At 42.4% G+C, this 21,925-nt stretch overlaps 1 protein-coding gene across 8 annotated transcripts in view; it reads left to right on the top strand.

Annotated features, from left to right (window-relative positions):
* The window catches only part of ANKRD27 (ankyrin repeat domain 27), a 103,093-nt gene that overhangs the window by 52,064 nt on the left and 29,104 nt on the right, over positions 1 to 21,925 (top strand). For all 8 annotated transcript variants that reach the window (XM_075073622.1, XM_075073621.1, XM_075073619.1 and 5 more), the window contains 9 exons: positions 2,889 to 2,978; positions 3,767 to 3,894; positions 4,418 to 4,500; positions 5,319 to 5,434; positions 6,509 to 6,601; positions 6,998 to 7,195; positions 7,541 to 7,600; positions 7,700 to 7,819; positions 11,997 to 12,041. In XM_075073622.1, coding sequence (XP_074929723.1) covers positions 2,889 to 2,978; positions 3,767 to 3,894; positions 4,418 to 4,500; positions 5,319 to 5,434; positions 6,509 to 6,601; positions 6,998 to 7,195; positions 7,541 to 7,600; positions 7,700 to 7,819; positions 11,997 to 12,041 — 933 coding nt within the window. The remainder of the gene's footprint in view (positions 1 to 2,888; positions 2,979 to 3,766; positions 3,895 to 4,417; positions 4,501 to 5,318; positions 5,435 to 6,508; positions 6,602 to 6,997; positions 7,196 to 7,540; positions 7,601 to 7,699; positions 7,820 to 11,996; positions 12,042 to 21,925) is intronic.

Genomic DNA, 21,925 nt, shown 5'->3' with positions numbered 1-21,925 from the left:
CTTCTGAAGGAGCTGCTAGCAGTCAGCCTGCTCCTTCTTAGCCCCTCCCTCCACCAGTCCCTAGAGCACCCAACTGTGGGCAAAACACAGGGAGGAATCAGCCTATCCAAGGCAAGGCAACTGGCCTGTTGAGAGCATATGTCTCTTAGTACTTTGAAAAAGCAAATGAGGAAAAGATTAGAGGCACAATAGAGAAAACTAGAAAGATTGAGGCACAGCTGGGTGACAAGTTGAAAAGAGCCCGTATCTGGATGGACCTATTGTGTGGGTGGTAAAATGGGTAGGGACAGGAGGAGCATGTGAGTTAAGAAGGCCCTTCTTTGAATTTGTGCCTGTGGATAGTGGGGCTTCATAACTCTTAATATGCCCCAGTGGCAGGGGCCAGTAACAAAGGGCTTTCATTTAATAGGCCAGAATGTAGCAACAAGTTCTAGTTCAGAGATTCTGAAACCAAACACCTGCCCCTTTTTGGGGAGTGGGAAGAGAAGACTTTCACACTGAAATACATGGACAATAATGTCCTCAACCGTCCAAGAGTTCTGCATATCCTCAGAAGGTCTAAAGTGGTGGTCATTATAATAAAATCCCCTCTAACTAGTGACCCACATGAGCACTGGTGGAAATGGAGGTGTTTACTGTTCTGGACTCAGTTATTGTCTAAGGATTTTGGCAGGGGATTGAAGGCAGGTTCTAATGTATTTCACTATCTCTTTTGTCCTGTAGATAAGGGATGATATGTGCTTAAGTTGTGGGGATGCGATCTATGTTGTCCTACTGCAACACAAGCAATGTTTTTGATAATTATCTAGAGTATTCTAACCAAAACAATCCATCCAGGGGCCCATGCTCTACTCTCAAACAAATGAAATCCTCATTCTTACTCACTGAAGTGTAGAACATAGCTAAACCAGAACATGCAATTTATCCTTTCAGTTGATTATCTTGTAGAAATGGTCAATACTCAGTGCTTCAGAAGGTTACCCATTCATTATTTCTCTTTATTCCCATGTGGGAATATGTGCCAATTATGTATCAGGGCAAAATCTTTCCTGATATTTCATGTGACAAGCTTGTACTCTGGAGCATGAGGATTGTCATCATTTGTGAGAGGGGGAAATAGTGCTGAACTACTTGCCTGGGATTTCTGGTGTTCATTAATTCCATAGATTGTAATTACTTGCACTATTAAACTGTCTCTGACTAATTGCACTACACACTCAGGCCAACATTTTCAAACCTGGGTGCCTCTAATTAGGCACTAAAATCCACATTTTCACACCTGTCAACTTATCCAGTGGGAGCAGCAGATGCTACTTCACCAAAACCTCTGAAAAAACCTGCCTACCTATTTAGGTACCAGAATGCTAGGCACCAAGGTTTGAAAACATTGATGTCTGTCCTGCTATCTTTTGTGTGTAACTGAAACACAAACCAAAACAATTTAGAGGATATACATGTTCTTTAGTCTCACATCACAGTATTGAGTTTTTAAATCTCTGTATTGAGTTTTCCATTGTGGGTCAGTCATACGTATTGTTTAAAAACTTCCATGGTTTAGCATGCATAACTAAATACAGGGGCTACTAGTGATCAAAACCAAACAAGTTCTTAGAATAGTTAGTGCTTTAAAATTTTGTTTGGAAAATTCAAAGAAGAAAACAAGCAATGTTAAAGATTGTACACACTTTGGGAGAGAACAGCTCATATATGTGCAAGCAAATTGAGTTCCTTTTAATCATCTTACAACTGTGTAAATTTAATGACTAATGAAATTGCTGGAAGGAGAGCACAGCTCATGTGAGGCTTATGAAAAATAGTACATACACCCATAATCCTTTGCAAGTTTTCATCCTAAAATTTCTCCATATCAATCGTTTAACTTTTGAAAGAAACCTTAATTATAGCCAAATTATCTAGAAGCCCCAGAACAGATTTCTGTTTCTATTCAATTCTTAAAAGAGTAGTTCTAGTGGTAATGGTGGCTTTATAGATGGTTTTAAGAGGCTTTCTCCATGAGATCACCGATTGTGATCTTAACATTGAAACCTTAAGGATCCAAGTTTCCAGAAAAGCTGCTGGACTCCACATTCCAATACCACCAGGAAACCTGGGTGATCTTGTGTTCATTTGCTCTGAATTGATTTTTATAATGCTTCAGTTTGATATGCTGCCTTATTACCTTCGCACACAGGGCACTGGCTGAGTATTTGTTACATGCAAATACAGTTAATTGTTATTTTTAGATTTAATCTCAAGTGTTGAAGAATGTGTCTCTGTCATCCATTTCTTCTCAACTGTTAACACAAGCGCCAACTTTGCAGATTTTGTGGCCATGTTTGGTAGAGAAGCCTTCAGACGAATCCAGCATGATTCTGAGGGGCTTTCTGATTCTGGGGCTTCAGCTTTACTCTGCTACATGGCTGGCAGCAGATAGTATCTGCCCTGGGCCTGTTTTTAGGCAGTAGCTTTATGACTGTCCATCTTGCTCTTTGGCACACCCCATTTAGCCTATATTTTATATGAAGCACACCTCGCACTAACTTGGCCACTTCAAAAGCTGCTTTTACTTTGGTCTGTCTTATAGAAAAACTTACTTTTATTTTGTTCATGAAACAGATGTTTTAGTACTAAAATGTCTAAGGTGTGCCCTGGGATTATTTTATGGAGTAACATCCGATTAGGTGACCGGGAATGCTCTTGTACAAATGTACAAAGACATTGATACAGAATTTTAAATATTAAATCAAACTTTTAGGCTTTAACCTGTTACATAAGCTAAGAGCTGGTAAATATATGTATCGCATATTTAAAAAAAATAACTTTTTATAAAACTACTTTCTTTTTACTAATATATGGAACACTGGTTGACATGGCTTGTTTCTTTGCAGGAATCTGAGAGGGTTAGTGACAAGTTCTTGAGACAAAGAATGAACTTGCTGTCCCAGATGTCCACAACCCCAATAGATTGCTTGTTCAAGGTGAAAAATCTGCATTGCAGAACATTGTACATATATAATCTCTTACACACAGCTTTCTAGACTATAACACACACTTCATAATGACTTCACCATGCTGCTTGTACTTTGGAGTGCCAAGAAGCCATATGTTAGACTATAAAGAGGTGCTTGGGTAATCAGTGCATTGCAATTCTGTGCCAAAGCTTCTGCAGGTTGGCAATGCGTTTTTACAGATTCTAGCACAGAAACAAATGGAGTTGGAATAGTACTGCTGTAATAGTCAATGGCCCATTAAAACAGAGATGCAATGCCAATGGCTGTTAGTCTACAGAGACTTTGGTGCCTAAAACCAAGAAGTTTTGCTGAAAAAAAAATCTAAAGTGCAGTCACCTCCCATCTCCTACATATTATGTTAATCTCATAATGTAATGATCAAAAGAGAATTTCACCTGTACAAAGATAAAACAGAGCTACTAATTATACAGCTATGGCTAGAGACTGCTAGTAATAATGTGTCTGAACAGAGAGAGGACATTGTTGTAACTGAGTCTGGAAGACAATAATGTGAATTTTGTTTTAAAGTGTTTTTTTTTTTTAATGGAAAGCAAACTAAGATCAGATCTAAGGGCTATTTATACTGAAAACTCATTAGGGATTATGTGCAGCAGCCCTATCCAGCCTTGCACCAGTGCTTCTAGTGCTTCATTCATAATCGGTGCGTTGGTTTTGTGCTTCAGTGGATGAAGTAGGTTTTATTTTAAGCTTCTTCACATCAATGCCTCACTCTTTCTCCTCTTGGCTTTTTGTAGTATATTGCTTCAGGTAACCAGGAGGAAGTGGAACGATTACTAAGTCAAGGTGACAGTGATAAAGACACTGTACAGAAAATGTGCCACCCACTCTGTTTCTGTGACAATTGTGAGAAGCTGGTTTCTGGGTAAGGATTCTTCATCTCCATATGAAAAGCTTTCTAAAGGTCTGTGTTCCAGGATTTCCATTAGAGTATGAGGGCAATACTGGAATCTGCAGTGCCTCGTCCAGAAAATGCTTCTGGTTGGAGAGGATATTGGCTGCATTTTAGGATTGTGTATGTATGTATCTAGGTTGAGAGGGACAGAAGAAATTGTAGGTGTCTCAGAATTATGCATGCAGATTTGAATAGGAAAGTAGTGAAAAGCTGGGAGCTCAGTTTCCCATAGAGGGGAGATAGTGTGACGTCCTTTGGACACATTGAAGAGTGACTCTTCTCTCTGAATTTGGATTTTTTTTCTTTTGGCTTAGTAAAAAACCCATATGGAATAATCTGTTAATGAGAAATAGTAGAGGGTAAATAGATTTGAAAACTTAAATAGGTTTAAAAACTATGGTGTGGGCGGGGGTGTGTGTGTGTGATTTGTAAACTTTTTCCAGTACCTGGTATACAGATAACCTATGTTCTTGAAAACTACCCTGTTTTATAGGAAAATGAATGATCCTTCCATTGTCACTCCGTTTTCCAGAGATGACAGGGGATACACGCCACTTCATATAGCTGCTATCTGTGGTGAGTATTGCTGTCTTTCCATGACTGTGTAATATTTACCTTCTGTGTACTCTTCATTAAGTCCTTGAAAGGGGACATATTAGCTTATTTTTCACCTTACATTCTGTGATGAATTTTGCATGAACTGTATTTTACTTATGGGTTAGACGAACAGAAATCCTGGCCCAGAATGAAACTCTTATATTCTTCCCTTTAGCCCAGGTGCTCCTGTCTGCATTTTCTTTTGGCTTCTTATTTGTTTTTGCCTTGGTGGCTGCCATGGTGGCATTTCTTTCAGACAGATGGGTAGATTAGGAGGTATCCACAGAAAGGAGATATCCAATTACAAACTGACAGCATATGTGGCAAGTCTTATATACATCCTGTGATCTAGTACATGTGTCATGATATATGCTATCCCTCCCCACTCCTTAAATGTGGGTCATGGTCCTGACCTCAGACTTGTAAGCAGACGCATTAATCTACTCTGGAATTTTTTTTTACCTGTTCCTCTTGCTTTTATTACCTTTGACTTGCACAGTATATATGCCAAGGGCAGAGCACTTTGTGTGACATCAGTTTACTTTCCATTCCCTGTTCACCCTCAAGATATACACGTGCAGTTTAGCTGCAGTGAGTGGCCCCCTTTCTGAGCTGTGTCCTTAAATAATCTGTAGTATATTGACTGTTCATTACAAAGAGCAAGCACTAAAAAAGCGAATATGCAGTGTGTACAAGAATGAAGAGTGTCAAGGTTTGAAGTTCTCATTTTAGTTTGAAAGTAACTTTTCCTGTGAGATGTTTACTTCTCAGTTTTAATGACCACATATTTTCCATAGGGCAAGCGTCATTAATTGACCTGTTAGTTTCCAAAGGAGCTGTAGTCAGTGCTACAGATTACCACGGTTCAACACCTCTTCACCTTGCCTGTCAGAAAGGATATCAGAACGTTACAGTAAGCACTGAACGGCTTAACCGATGAATTGTTTTAACACCTATATAAATTGAAGAAAAAAACAAATCTAACTATTGCTGTTCTACTGATACCATTGTTCAGAGATGTAAAAGCTTCATTATAATTGTGTGCTATCACAATTCAGGGCCTTTAAGCATTTTAATTAAATGCTAAACTTTATAGGTTTATAGTCCAGATGTCAAAATTTTCTGTGATCTACAAGATCTCATGTTGGGAATAAATTCTTGTCCCCTTTGTCGTCTTGGTTAAAGTATTTTTTTAAAAAAATTCTATTTAACATTTTCTAAATTAGTTTGAAAACTAGATTTTGAGAGGTTTGCCAAATTAATATGCTTTTCTGCATTGCCATAATTCAAAGTAGCCTTATTATCTCCAGTTACCTTTTGTAAGTCCATTAGTTCAGAGTAGGATTTGTATGGCTTGTCATTGTTGTCATTAGTTGTTAGTCATTATATATTCATAGTATTTTTCAATATGTTTTTTTAGTCATGTCTAATGTTTAGCATAGACTGATAGGATGGTGGAATCTCTGCTCTGGATTGATGCAAAAGAGCTATTATGATCAGTCAAGTAAATACAATGCTTTAAAGATTGTTTTGAAAATAGATTAATCATACAGTTCAGTTGTTGCAGACTTGAATTTTTTAACAATTTTTTTTGTAACATTGCAGCAACTCAGATGTTCAGAACTAAGAAATTCAGAGAGAGGGATGAAATGATGCACTTAATTAAAGCCATTTCCTTTACAGTGCTCTTAGAACGCTGAGTGAATATCCATGTTATCTGTGCTGTAGTACCTCACTACAGTGGATGATTTAGAGTCAGTTTGCAGAGATACTATGTGGTTTTTAAATAGTGTGTGACAAGAACTGGAGCAAAATAGTGGCACGAAGCCAAGGACAGCCATCTTTATTTACTGGTTTTAAAGCAGAAGAGATGTGGTTCTATTTGTACTATAGTAATTCATCATCCTGGAAACCTAAAGGGTGCTACAGCAGCAACAATTGTTTGTCCATTAATTTTCTGTTTCTTAGATGTTGAATTTCTTTTTAGCTTCTCTTGTTGCACTATAAGGCAAGTACAGATGTTCAAGACAATAATGGCAATACTCCACTTCATTTAGCCTGCACTTATGGTCATGAGGATGTAAGTAATTGTTTTGTAACAAACTTAATAGACATCCTGTGATTGTGATGCCAATTTGGGTTACATTTATTTACTTTAAAAAGTAAATAAAACACAGTTTTGCGGGATGACTCTTTATATTATAAACTGGCACCTTATTGTATCATATTTGTTTAATGTAGGTATCCGTTTACATTGGTGTAGTTGCTAGAAAGCCTAGTTATATGAGTCCCTTGTATTGTTTATTTATTATGGCCTTTTAAAAAATGATATATATTTGATAGGACCTGTAAAACCTACCCCAGAGAGTAGATTCTAGGATCTGCAATAAAACCAGCATTACTGTTCAGAATGCACATATTATGTGGATTGGGGACCAGGCATATAATTCATTGGTGGCTTTTCTTTTCTCTCCAGTGTGTCAAAGCTTTAGTCTATTATGATGTACACTCTTGTAGACTAGATACTGGTAACGAAAAAGGAGATACTCCCCTCCATATTGCTGCTCGTTGGGGCTATCAAGGAATAATAGAAGTGCTGCTGCAGAATGGAGCCAACCCAGATATTCAGAACCGTATGAAAGAGACTTCCTTGCAGTGTGCATTAAATTCCAAGGTATTCTTCCCAATCTGCTAGCAGGGAGGTTGTTAAAATGCATTTACACAGTGATTTAGCTGTATTTGAAGCTTAGTTGTGAATGGGATATGTGGGCATATGCTCTTAGAATTAGAAATAACTTCCATTCACTTTTAAGAAAGGAAGCTCATATTTTACATCTTAAAATGCATGGCAGTGGTTTTTTTTAATATGGAATGTAAACAGTGCAAATTGTCGCTTTAATCTGATCTGTCATAATCTGTTTTGCTGATATTAAGTGGTTGGCTAATTTCTGTTTCCATCAGTAAATTCCTGTTAAAATTGAGTTACATTTGTATATCTTCATTAATATTTTTTCTGCAGATTTTATCATTGATGGAATTAAACTACCTAACGTTTGAAAGGGGACAGAGTGCTTCTGAGGTAACAGTATGAGTTGCTAATCTTTTGCATATATTTTAGCTGTTTAACATGAGGATGTAAACCTTCCGTTTTGTTTTGTTTTTGTTGACCTGATTAAAGTCTCCAGTTAAGTCTCCTCAGCATTCAGCAGACACCTTCAGCAGAGGGTCATCTGTCTCCAGCTTGTCATCAGCATCAGCAGATACCAGACAAGAAGAAGTTACAAATAATTACAAAGAGGTAAGAGTAATAAAAGCTTGGTATTTAGCAGTGCAAAGGTAGCCTTGAGTGCCAGTTCAACAGTGTCATTTTAATTACTCCCCCAGACATAGCTGTCTGGAATAGCTAATTAACAGTAAGCAATAAGTATAAGTTAGTCCAGCACTGATAGTAAACTAAGGGAGAGCTCCAGGAAAGGGCAATGGAAGTTTTTTCACTTCAGCCAAAGGGAAAAATCCTCACTTGTGTCTCCTTTAAACACACTATGACTTTCCTGCTCTGAGAAGGATTCCATGGAAAGAAAGCACATGTATTATACTTTCTCAGCACTTCACTAAGAATAAGTAAATAGTCAGAGATGGTTTCACAAACAATTGAGGTCTTTCAGTACTGTTGCACTAGGTAGGAATCTTCTTGGTACAGGAGCACAGAGTGGAGCACCCATTGGGTTGGAATACTGTGAATAACAAGCTCCTGCTTTGTGTGTGAATCAGAAATGTGCCAAGTAAAGACATTCCCCAGGTGTGAGGAAAACCTCTGAAGACACCTGGCACTACATATATCTGGGTGTGGAGGAGGCACACTACTGGTGTTAGGGCAGATGGGGAAGCACTGCTATTCCGAGTTATTGGCTATCACCTTGCTATCTAACCATACATTTTTGCTTGACTCTTAGGAAGTGTTCATGATGGAACTGTATTTTTTTTTTTAAAGTGTACCTTGTAGCTGTTAATATTGCAATGTGGTTAACTGGGTGCTCTGTGTGCGCGTAAACTCCTGGGGGCTTTCACTCTTTCATTCTGTCTGTAAAAGTCAGCATCAGAATCAAATCACATCTTATATGTTTTAAAATTAATAATAGAAAAAAGATGATTCTACACAGGGAGTTGACAAGGAACGTGATGAAATGCAAAGGACTAGCTTTTGTAATAAACCACAGGAAGTCAGTTTTCAGAGCATCATAAGGAATATATCTCATCTGCTGCTGTACCTGCATGTCACTTGTCTAGTTCCAATATATCCAAAATGTGGCTGATAAAATCCACTCTTACCAGGTCACTCTTCTTTGAATTTCCACACTCACTTCCTCTCACCTTCCATCTCAAACCCATACTTCTCATCTTCCCTTCCCAAGCCCCACTCAACTCCACTCTGACCTCTCAGGTTTAATTTCTTCTTCCTCTTCCTACTTCTCTGTTTCTTTCAAGCCACCCTCTTAAATAATTTTGTCTCCTTCCATACTACCTCTTGCTTAGAATTCTCTTTCCTTCCTTTTACAAAAAAAAAGACACATCTCTCCTCTCTTGATTCAAATCTCTTCTTAAACATTTATTCTAGGAGGTTCTTAGATAATTACTCCAAAAAGCATGAAGGAGCATGAGTGGAAAAGTGAATTCACACTGTGGTGTTATCAATCTCTTCTTGGATACTGTATTTATTTGTGTGTACACTTTTTCCAGTGTATAATTTACACTGTAATATCTTTGTAACAAGTCCATGTTGGTGTGGACATAGCCAAGCCCAGTAACATTGCTCCATAAATAAGGTATAATGCACACAAAATCTCACCCAGTAACAGATTGAGGATTTGTTTTTTTCTTAGAGGGACAAACTTATCACACTCCAAAGGCTAAGTCTGTAGTTCAAACAAGGAGAAAAGATTACTAGCAGTTTATACCTTAGTCTGTTGAGGTTAATGGCTTTTCTGTAATCCAACTTTAGTTCGTTACTGTTAGCCAAGTTTCACATGGGCTCACTGCTATTACTCCCACTAAGCAAGAAGACCAGAGTCTAATTCTGCAAATTCTCCGTGTAGGGAATTGCCGTTGGAATTAATAGGAGACTGGCAGTATTGGCTCTACAGGCTGTAGGATTAGATCATGGGCTAAGGGGTCAATGCAGTCTTAATTCATCCACGTTTCTGGCTGCTAAATAACTTTGTCCAAACAATTCAGTGAAGGAGAGATCTATTTGGTGTCCTACACAAAGGACTTGCTATGACTTACTGGCAGCATGGAAAAGAACCATTAGTAAAGAGATGGGCAAATAATTTTGGAAATTTCTCATCTCAGGATCTTGCAATAACTGCTTTACCCTCTGGCAATGGAACAAAATAGCAAGTAAGTGGGTGAAGTGAAGCAGACTGTGTCAGGTGGAATTCTGCATCTTGTGAGCTTGCATGCAAAGGAAGGTACAGTTCTTCCATTGAGGAGAGAAGAACCTAGAGGGGTGCTAGGCTTTTTTATAACCATTAATGAATCATGCATAAGTACACAACAAATGGCAATGTTCCTCTGACTAGGTTGCTGATGATAAACTCCTATGCGTTCCTGGATGCATAAGGATGTGAGTGTTTTAACAGAAAGATGACCAGAGAGCTGTGTATTCCTACTATCCAATTCTATTACTGTAAGGCTGTAAGCTATAAGATCAGACTTTGACAATAGTCATGACCTTATTTTGATCTCTCTGGCAGAGTTGGACACAGGTTTAATGTAACAATATGCAAAGTAACCTGTACAAGTCCCCATCCAAGTCCCTCTTCAACTTTGAGTAGATGCCGCATTTCTGCATGCCCAAGACATCTCTGCTGACTGTGACAATCCCAAGATTGTGGTAAACCTCCCTTGACAATTGAGGTTTTACAGTCTCAGGTGACACCATCCCGCATGCATAGCCTGGGGCACCAAGGGAGTGAAGACAAAGCATAGCATTCTAAATGGGGAGCAGGGAGGAACAGAAGAGCCTTTTCTGCACTGTAGTAAGTCTCCTAGCCCAGTGGTTCTCAACCAGGGGTATGTGTACCGGTGGGGGTACTCAGAGATCTTCCAGGGGGTACTCAACTCATCTAGATAAGTGTTCTCAACCTGGGGGATGCAGCCCCCCAGTGGTCATGGGATGGGTTTGGGGGGAGTGGTCACAAGTGTAGGGATGACATTAGGAGGTGTCATGCAGGGCAGTTGCCCGGCGCTCCATGCCGTAGGGGCCTCCTGTGAAGTTAAGTTACCTGCTTCGCCCCTGGGTGGTGGGGCTTGGGATTCAGACAAGGCTCACAAGTGAAAAGCAGGCTCAAGTATCGCACTGAAATATAAGTACAATATTTATATTCCAGTCAATTTATTTCATAATTATATGGTAAAAATGAGAAAGTGAGCAATTTTTCAGTAACAGTATATTTTTATGTCTGATTTTGTAAGCAAGTAGTTTTTAAATTAGGTGAAACAGGGGGTACTCAAGACAAATTAGACTCCTGAAAGGAGTACAGTAGTCTGGAAAGACTGAGAACTACTGTTCTAACCTACAGTGTTAGGCAATATGATGGCAAAATGGCAGAGTCCTGTCTACGCTATGGCTTCCACAGTTGCTATGGCTGGTGGAGAGCCACACTGATATTGAATGATGGCTGAAAAGTTTGCTAATGTAGCTGCTGCCTTAAGGCATTCAAACTATGCCGTGGGCTACTATGTTATGTGGGAGCTTCTGAAAGAGCCCTATGCAGTTGCATTGCTTCAATAGGCATAATATCTCTACTGCTCTCAAGTGTCAATTTCCTATAGTAAAGTTACAGTCTGTTCCATTTCCCAAACAACAGCACCTGATTGGTGGATTGGGAATAGGATTGCCATGTGGTTTCAGTCCAGAACGCCCAGTTGAAAAGGGGCCCTGGTGGCTCCGGTCAGCACTGCGGACCTGGCAATTAATAGTCCAGTCAGCAGCGCAGCGGGGCTAAGGCAGGCTCCCTAAAGCTTCTGGAAGCAGCGGCATGTCCCAGCCTGGAGCACCTTCCTGCACCTTTTGCCTATATGCCTTTAATAGCTTTTATTTCCCTTGTAATGCTGGATCCTAAATAAAGGTATGCGCATAATTGCTGGTGAAGTCAAAAAATGTATTTGCTGTCTTAACTAGCATGGGCTTATTTACATATGCACCATATGTGTTCTATATTTAGATAAGTAATGATTATCTTCTGTTGCGCAGTTCAAAAATCATCGAATGGCTATAGGCCTTATACAGCTTTTGTATTTCATAAGTTAATAACATTTTCCTTTAAAACTTTATCAACATATCTGAAATGGGCCAGCTGTAATCCTACAGCATCTGATTAGGAGGTTAATAAAGGACACTAGATTTTCAGAGTACAGTTTAATACTAGTATTACTAAAGCAACTAAAATTCCCTTTTCTGATTTTATATACAGATAGAAAAACTCTTACGAGCAGTTGCTGATGGAGATCTGGAAATGGTAAGTTCTTAGAATGACTTGATGTGGAGTACTGAATTCCCAGCTATCCTACTGAAGTTGAGGAAGCTGTTTACACATAACACTGAATGGAGAGTTCTTAGTCAATTTCATTTAAAAAAAATATGAATCAAGTGCTGATTAACTTATGCTGCTGTGAATATTCATTTCACATTCCAAAAGTACTCAGCTAACAGTATTTTTAAGTTAATTTGAAATTACTTGGTGCTCTAGAGAATAATTTAGATCTGAGCAAATATAAAATATTGTCTGTTAAAGGAGAAAACGATGGATATAATTATTTTAAATATGTTCCTCTTTATTCATTGATTTGAAATATATTAGTTTTATTCTTTTATTTGGTGATTTTGTGATTTTAAAAATAAAACAAACTTCAAGCTGATGTATCCTATGCTTACTTCATTTAGAACTGAGTTTCTCAAATGTCCTTTGTAGCACTCCAGCCCCAAGAAAGAATTGGTCATAATGGCTTCCAGCTCAGATAGCAGCTACTTTCAGGGCACTATATAAATGCATATTAGAAACTGCGTTGATCATTATTTTTGTAGCACCAAACAATAATCTAGGTGGCAGGCCTACAGTTGCCCACCACTGGTGAAATTGGGACATTAGTGAATCCCAGAAAAAAACAGTGTATGATTCTCCTCTTGCTTATGCTAGTTTTGGTCTGGTGTATCTCTTCACTAGAGTTTCTTCAGATTTATTTCAGTATCAGCAAGAGAAGAATATGGCGAAGTCACTGTTTCTGTATTACTGTTTTCCTTTCTTCTGTGTTTTCTGAATCCTTGTTCTTTTTGCTGCTCCACAGGTTTTTGTCTCCATCTCTATGAATAAGGCTTATGGGTTTTGGAGTTCTTTTGGGTGCCACATTATTAGGATATTGTGTTTTTTTTTTCTGTTATATTCCCTATTCTGTTTTTTTTTTTTTATTCTGAGTAATTTATACACTATTGTTCCTTGTGAATTAAAGCCAGCATTTAAAAAATGTGCACATTACCCTAGTTTGCATGTGCAAAGAGCTGAGACTTCAAGAAAGTTCACAATTTGGTTTCCTTTCATATGTTATAGCAATTATGAACATTTGAAGTTGGCAAATACTTCCTGAACCCCAAGTTGCCAGTACCTTTAGTAGAGACTGATCAAAGCTCAAAATCAATCTGAACAGAGTTTCAACTTGCTAATTTTAAGCACTCCCTGTTCACAATGTATACACAGTACATATGTAACATATTTGTGCATGTGCTTATACTGTAGGATGGAAGTCTGGCTTTTCTTATTTAGTGTTTGTGGCAATAGCAGAGACCATGAATGAAAAGTTAAATTGGCATTTGTATGTCATCAGCAAGTACAGAGTAAAAATGAGTTTAAATAGTACACAATTTGGGTATATTTTGACTTTTGTACTTCACTTCCAATAAAGAGCTGACTTCTACAGCAATGTGAACATGAACATTTAGATCCTGTAATTTGCATTACTTACTGTCTGTCTTATTACATTTGAGCTACTATAGCAATTTCCTTCTTTTCTTCTGAAATACTTTAACATTATGGTACTTTTGAAGACATTTTACTGAAAAATAGCAGCTGAGATTTAAAAAAAATAGAGCTCTAAGTTTGGGGGTATACATTTGTTTTTTTTTTAATACTCATCATAAAACAGAAGAATGTGAAAACCCTGTAACAGAGTATAAGATATACTGGGTTTATGTACACTATGTACATAATGAATCTTTGTAAAAATTCCCATAGGGTAACAGATATATTGATATGGCATCATACAGTAATCTGTCTGAATATAATATATATTATGTAGTTGATTCTCTACTGCAGTGGTTCCCAAACTTGTTCCGCCGCTTGTGCAGGAAAAGCCCTTGGTGGGCCGGGCTGGTTTGTGTACCTGGTGCGTCCACAGGTTCGGCCGATCACAGGTTCCAGTGGCCGCGGTTCGCTGCTCCAGGCCAATGGGAGCTGCTAGAAGCGGCGGCCAGTACATGCCTCGGTGTGCACTGCTTTCAGCAGCTCCCATTGGCCTGGAGCAGCGACTGCACTGCTTTCAGCAGCTCCCATTGGCCTGGAGCAGTGAACCGTGGCCACTGGGACCTGCAATCGGCCGAACCTGAGGACGCAGCAGGTGCACAAACCAGCACAACCCACCAGGGGCTTTCCCTCCACAAGTGGCAGAAGAAGTTTGGGAACCACTGCTCTAGTGTCTTCTGTATCAGTCAGATGGTAGGTATAAGTTTACCTACAATCTGATTAAGAAAAGGAAAGAACCATCAGTAATACTGTATACTCTTTTAGTTAAGTAAACATGTAAACCCCACATTTACACACCTGACCTCATTGATTAGTTCACGGTCACCCAGCAAGTCATTGTCAAAAGTAAGAGTAGAACACAGATTAGCTGGTTGCTAGAGCTATGTCTAGTCCTTATGGCCTCCTGTCGTTAGATATTTTAACTTTGTGAGACCATTTCGTAATCTGTAATGTGGGATAGTAACACCCACTTGTCTGGGGCTGGGGACATCTTATATGGTGTTTATTTTCAGACTCACATAGAGTAAATATTGTTGTCCTGTTTTACAAATGGATAACCTGAGACATAGAGAGGCTAAGTTCCATATTTCTGAAAATGGTCGTTTATTTTGGATGCCCAACTTCAGACCACTGTGAGTCTGATTTTTTTCCCCAAAGGTGTGGAGTCCCTGCAGTTCCCGTTGGCTTCAGTTGGAGTTATGGCTGCTGAAAGCTGAAAATTAGGCCCCACGTGGCTCAAGTTGGGCATTCAAAAACTCAGCCATGTGTAATAAGAGGAGGCCACTTTCGAAAATGCTGCCAAAGTGTCTTGTCAGGGAGACACTTGTGATGATTTAGGGGTCTTGTCTGTACTGCTTCTGAATCAGAGATGATTTTACAAAATTGTAGCATGAAATTACTGTGCCATGGAAAGCTTATATGTATGTGGATCAACACTCAGTGTTTTTCTATTTAAAGTCAAATACAGTAACTCCTCACTTAGTCGTCTCGGTTAATGTTGTTTCGTTGTTACGTTGCTGATCAATTAGGGAACATACTCATTTAAAGTTGTGTAATTCTCCCTTCTAACGTCGTTTGGCAGTTGCCTGCTTTGTGTACTGCTTGTAGGAAGAGCAGCTCCTTGCAGCTGTCTGGTGGGGGCTTGGAACCAGAGTGGACCAGCAACCCCCTATCAGCTCTCCCTATCAGCTCCCCATTCCCCTAAGTTCCCTGTGCAGCAGCTGCCTGCAGTTCAGCTGTGTACCTCTCTCCACTGCCATGTGCTGCTCCTGCCCTCTGCCTTGGAGCTGCTCTCCGAGACACCTGCTTGATGTGCTGGGGGGGAGGGAAGGAAGAGGGAGGCTAATGTCAGGGTGTCCCTCTCCCTCCTGCTCCTGCACCCCACTTACCCCATCTTCCATCAAGCAGGGCTCAGGATGGAGGGAGCTTGCAGCAGCTTTGGTCTCAGCAAGCTGATCTAATTAACAAGGCAGTGTACTTAAGAGAAATGCGCATATCTCTCTCCATTCCTGCTGCCTTGCAGAATGAGAGAGTTAATCCTTGAGGGCTCAGCCAATTGCTAGTTCATCATTTAGCAGTAAGGGAAATATCCTACCCTCTGACTCCTCCACCTCCTGGATAGTGTAGTGGTTAAGAGCGCCGCCCTTTGATACGGGAGACCGCCCTTTGATACGAGAGACCGGGGTTCAAATCCTGGTTGGTACCCAACTTTCCAGTAGGGGGTCCTTGGCAAAAAGACCCCCTAACGCTTCACCTGCCTACCTCAAATATGAGAGTGACACGAACTAGGAGAGTCATGCCGGCTCGGATGTCGCCCAGATTAACAAGGTCCGCGCCAGATGTTGAGGAACCAGGACAATCTGACGATAAGTGGGCTACTGGAACAAACCATTCATGACGAGACAAGAGAACCTGGAATTGATGGAATGCTACTACAACAGTAGACCTAATGAGAGGGATATATGAAACGTATGAGGGGACTATGGATGGACAAAAGACCTACATCCACACTTACTGAGAAACAGCTAGTTACCCAACGCTTCAACATAGTAAAGAGGAAGCTGCTCTCACAGCTTGAGATAGACCAACTCCACATTACATCCCAGACTCAAGAAGACCTGGAAGAACAAGTGGATGTGCAGCCCACACCTGAAGCTGAAACTTCACTGCCACCCCCTCCATTGCAGAGCACAGCAGCTGATATGAGGCATAAGATCATGGAGAAACTAGCTACAGTCAATCCTCGAGACCGATTACCAAGGCTCAGTGGAGAAGTACCATCAGATAGTATGTTAGAAGATGCCAATAGAGCCCTCATGACAATCCCTACTACCCATAACTCAAACCAATGAACTGGTATACGCTACAGCCTCTGTAATCCTGGAGATGCTTGGCTACACGATCAAGAAGAACAACAGTATGTACCCACCCTGGAAAATGAGGTTGGAGGATAAGATCAAGGCGACTCGGAGAGAAGTTAGTCAGCTGGTGGAACTACAGAAGGGTGTAGAGATTAAGGATAAGACTCGGCTACTGAAAAAATACAAGGGCCTGACTCCATCTGAAGCCCTAGAGACTGCTAAACAAAGGCTCACAGCACTGGCTACCAGGCTAAGGAGATACACTAGAGAAGCAGAGGCCAAAAAAAAGTAAATGCCCTGTTCTCCAAAGAACCATCCAAGGTGTACTCCCAACTGCAGTGCAACAACACAATAACAGCAGAGCCACCAGCAGCAGAAACTGAACAGTACTGGAAGAAACATATGGGAGAAAGAGAAGACTCATAACACCAGTGCAAAGTGGCTGCAGGACCTGAGAACAGAGCACAGCAATCTCCCAGAACAGAAACCAGTCACCATCACAGTAGAAGACATCCAGCAGCGGGTCAAGAACATGAAGAGCTGGACAGCACCTGGACCAGACATGATCCACACCTACTGGCTAAAGAAACTAACAGCAGTGCATGAACGCCTAGCAGCACAGATGAACCAGCTGCTAGCAGCAGGCTCCCACCCAAACTGGCTAACACAAGGAAGGACAGTGCTGATCATGAAGACCCCTGCAAGGGAACAGAACTGTCCAACTACGGCCAATAACCTGCCTCCCCACAACATGGAAAGTCCTATCAGGCATCATAGCGCCAAGCTACAGGACCATATGGGCCAGTACATGAGCACAGCTCAGAAGGGCATTGGGAACAACACCAGAGGCTCAAAACACCAGTTGCTCATAGATAGAGCAGTCGCGCCCAAGACTCAAGGTCTAGACAGACCAATCTGAGCACAGCCTGGATTGACTACAGGAAAGCCTACGACTCAATGCCGCACACGTGGATCTGTGAATGTCTGGCGCTATACAAAGTCAACAGGACACTAAGGACCTTCCTCAAGAACTCAATGGGACTATGGAAGACAACACTGGAAGTCAACTCAAGGCAGCTTGCACAAGTGGCCATCAAGTGCGGCATATACCAAGGTGATGCACTGTCCCCGCTGCTGTTCTGCATAGGCTTAAACCCCCTCAGCCAGATAATCACAAGGACTGGATACGGGTACAGGTTCAGGAGTGGAACTACCATCAGCCACCTCCTCTACATGGATGACATCAAGCTGTATGCTAAGAATGAACGAGACATCGACTCGCTAATCCACCTGACGCGGATCTACAGTGAGGATATCGGGATGTCATTCGGACTGGAGAAGTGTGGCCGGATGGTAGTGAAGAGAGGGAAGGTAGTCAAGACTGATGGGGTGGAACTACCAGCGGGCCACATAGCAGACATACAGACCAGCTACAAGTACCTTGGCGTCCCACAGTCACATGGAAACCACGATGAGGAGGCAAGGAAGACAGCAACATCCAAGTATCACCAAAGGATAAGACAGGTCCTGAAGAGCCAGCTCAGTGGGAAGAACAAGATCCACGCCATCAACGGATACGCCCTGCCGGTCATCAGATACCCTGCCGGTATAGTGAGCTGGCCAAAGGAGGACATGGAGGCTGCCGATGTGAAGACCCGGAAGCTCCTCACAATGCACGGAGGTTTCCACCCCAAGTCCAACACCCAGAGACTGTATACCAGCCGGAAAGAAGGCGGGCGGGGCTTGGTGAGCGTCAAAGCCACTGTCCTGGACGAAACCCGGAACATCCAGGAGTACATCAGTAAGATGGCCCCCAAAGATGAGCTGCTGAGAGAATGCCTGAGGCAGCAGCAGACATGGGAGGAAGACCAAGCAGAAGAAGTGCCATGGCAAGACAAGACCCTGCATGGGATGTACCATCGACAGATAGCTGAGGTGGCTGACATTGGGAAATCCTACCAGTGGCTGGAAAGGGCTGGACTAAAAGACAGCACTGAGGCACTGATCATAGCAGCACAGGAACAGGCACTGAGCACCAGATCCATTGAAGCAGGGGTCTACCACACTACTAGAGAGGACCCAAGGTGCAGACTGTGCAGAGAGGCCTCAGAGACAGTCCAACACATAGTGGCAGGATGTAAGATGCAGGCAGGAACAGCATACACTGAACGGCACAACCAAGTGGCTGGCATTGTGTACAGGAACATCTGCACAGCGTATGGGCTAGACCCTCCCAAGACCAGATGGGAGATTCCACAGAAGGTTGTGGAGAATAGCAGGGCTAAGATTCTGTGGGACTTCCAGATCCAGACGGACAGGCAGGTACTGGCCAATCAACCAGACATCGTGGTAATAGACAAGGACCAGAAGACAGCGGTGGTGATAGATATAGCAGTGCCAAGTGACAGCAACATCAGGAAGAAGGAATATGAGAAGCTGGAGAAGTACCAGGGCCTGAAAGAGGAACTAGAGAGGATGTGGAAAGTGAAGGCCAAAGTGGTCCCAGTGGTGGTAGGAGCACTCGGGGCTGTGACTCCTAAGCTGGGTGAGTGGCTCCAACAGATCCCAGGAACAACATCAGAGCTCTCTGTCCAGAAGAGTGCAGTGCTAGGGAACAGCTAAGATACTGCGCAGAACCCTCAAACTCCCAGGCCTCTGGTAGAGGACCGAGGTTGAGGAAAACACATACCACCCATAGGGGTGAGAGGGGAATTTTTTTATATATATAAAAAAAAAAAAAAATTCCCCTCTCACCCCTATGGGTGGTATGTGTCTTCCTCAACCTCGGGTCCTCTACCAGAGGCCTGGGAGTTTGAGGGTTCTGCGCAGTATCTTAGCTGTTCCTAGCACTGCACTCTTCTGGACAGAGAGCTCTGATGTTGTTCCTGGGATCTGTTGGAGCCACTCACCCAGCTTAGGAGTCACAGCCCCGAGGCTCCTACCACCACTGGACCACTTTGGCCTTCACTTTCCACATCCTCTCTAGTTCCTCTTTCAGGCCCTGGTACTTTCTCCAGCTTCTCATATTCCTTCTTCCTGATGTTGCTGTCACTTGGCACTGCTATATCTATCACCACCGCTGTCTTCTGCTCCTTGTCTATTACCACGATGTCTGGTTGATTGCCAGTACCTGCCTGTCCGTCTGGATCTGGAAGTCCCACAGAATCTTAGCCCTGCTATTCTCCACAACCTTCTGCGGAATCTCCCATCTGGTCTTGGGAGGGTCTAGCCCATACGCTGTGCAGATGTTCCTGTACACAATGCCAGCCACTTGGTTGTGCCGTTCAGTGTATGCTGTTCCTGCCTGCATCTTACATCCTGCCACTATGTGTTGGACTGTCTCTGAGGCCTCTCTGCACAGTCTGCACCTTGGGTCCTCTCTAGTGTGGTAGACCCCTGCTTCAATGGATCTGGTGCTCAGTGCCTGTTCCTGTGCTGCTATGATCAGTGCCTCAGTGCTGTCTTTTAGTCCAGCCCTTTCCAGCCACTGGTAGGATTTCCCAATGTCAGCCACCTCAGCTATCTGTCGATGGTACATCCCATGAAGGGTCTTGTCTTGCCATGGCACTTCTTCTGCTTGGTCTTCCTCCCATGTCTGCTGCTGCCTCAGGCATTCTCTCAGCAGCTCATCTTTGGGGGCCATCTTACTGATGTACTCCTCGATGTTCCGGTTTCATCCAGGATAGTGGCCTTGACGCTCACCAAGCCCCGCCCGCCTTCTTTCCGGCTGGTATACAGTCTCTGGTGTTGGACTTGGGGTGGAAACCTCCGTGCATTGTGAGGAGCTTCGGGTTTTCACATCGGCAGCCTCCATGTCCTCCTTTGGCCAGCTCACTATACCGGCAGGGTATCTGATGACCGGCAGGGCGTATCCGTTGATGGCGTGGATCTTGTTCTCCCACTGAGCTGGCTCTTCAGGACCTGTCTTATCCTTTGGTGATACTTGGATTGCTGTCTTCCTTGCTTCCTCATCGTGGTTTCCATGTGACTGCGGGATGCCAAGGTACTTGTAGCTGGTCTGTATGTCTGCTATGTGGCCCGCTGGTAGTTCCACCCCATCAGTCTTGACTACCTTCCCTCTCTTCACTACCATCCGGCCACACTTCTCCAGTCCGAATGACATCCCGATATCCTCACTGTAGATCCGCGTCAGGTGGATTAGCGAGTCGATGTCTCGTTCATTCTTAGCATACAGCTTGATGTCATCCATGTAGAGGAGGTGGCTGATGGTAGTTCCACTCCTGAACCTGTACCCGTATCCAGTCCTTGTGATTATCTGGCTGAGGGGGTTTAAGCCTATGCAGAACAGCAGCGGGGACAGTGCATCACCTTGGTATATGCCGCACTTGATGGCCACTTGTGCAAGTTGCCTTGAGTTGACTTCTAGTGTTGTCTTCCATAGTCCCATTGAGTCTTGAGGAAGGTCCTTAGTGTCCTGTTGACTTTGTATATAGCGCCAGACATTCACAGATCCACGTGTGCGGCATTGAGTCATAGGCTTTCCTATAGTCAATCCAGGCTGTGCTCAGATTGGTCTGTCTAGACCTTGAGTCTTGGGCGACTGCTCTATCTATGAGCAACTGTGTTTGAGCCTCTGGTGTTGTTCCCAATGCCCTTTCTGAGCTGTGCTCATGTACTGGCCCATGTGGTCCTGTAGCTTGGCAGCTATGATGCCTGATAAGACTTCCATGTTGTGGGAGGCAGGTTATGGCCGGTAGTTGGACGGTTCTGTCCCTTGCAGGGGTCTTTCATGATCAGCACTGTCCTTCCTTGTGTTAGCCAGTTTGGGTGGAGCCTGCTGCTAGCAGCTGGTTCATCTGTGCTGCTAGGCAAAAAAAAAAATTTCATGCACTGCTGTTAATTTCTTTAGCCAGTAGGTGTGGATCATGTCTGGTCCAGGTGCTGTTTCCAGCTCTTTCATGTTTTTGACCCGCTGCTGGATGTCTTCTACTGTGATGGTGACTGGTTTTCTGTTCTGGGAGATTGCTGTGCTCTGTTCTCAGGTCCTGCAGCCACTTGCACTGGTGTTATGAGTCTTCTCTTTCTCCCATATGTTCTTCCAGTACTGTTCAGTTTCTGCTGCTGGTGGCTCTGCTGTTATTGTGTTGTGTATATATATATATATATATATATATATATATATATATAATCTTTGTCTGGTGAAAAAAATTTCCCTGGAACCTAATCCCCTCATTTACATTAATTCTTAGGGGAAATTGGATTTGCTTAACATCATTTCGCTTAAAGTTGCATTTTTCAGGAACATAACTACAACATTAAATGTGGAGTTACTGTATCGTGGGACAGAGGGTTTGCTCTTGCTGAGAGAAGATACTTCCTCCTCTGGTCTGAAGGGAGGGTGGGGTTATAAGTAATGGAAATTTACCAGGCGGAGACCAAAAGAAGCAGGTGACCCCAGCAGGAGTTTTATGAAAGGACTGGGGCAGAGCCATTCTGCACCAGATTAAG

Source organism: Chelonoidis abingdonii, chromosome 19 (assembly GCF_003597395.2).
Source record: "Chelonoidis abingdonii isolate Lonesome George chromosome 19, CheloAbing_2.0, whole genome shotgun sequence".
Taxonomy (NCBI): domain Eukaryota; kingdom Metazoa; phylum Chordata; order Testudines; family Testudinidae; genus Chelonoidis; species Chelonoidis abingdonii.
Note: the sequence above shows the minus strand (reverse complement) of the source record. Positions and strands in the feature narration are given on the sequence as shown.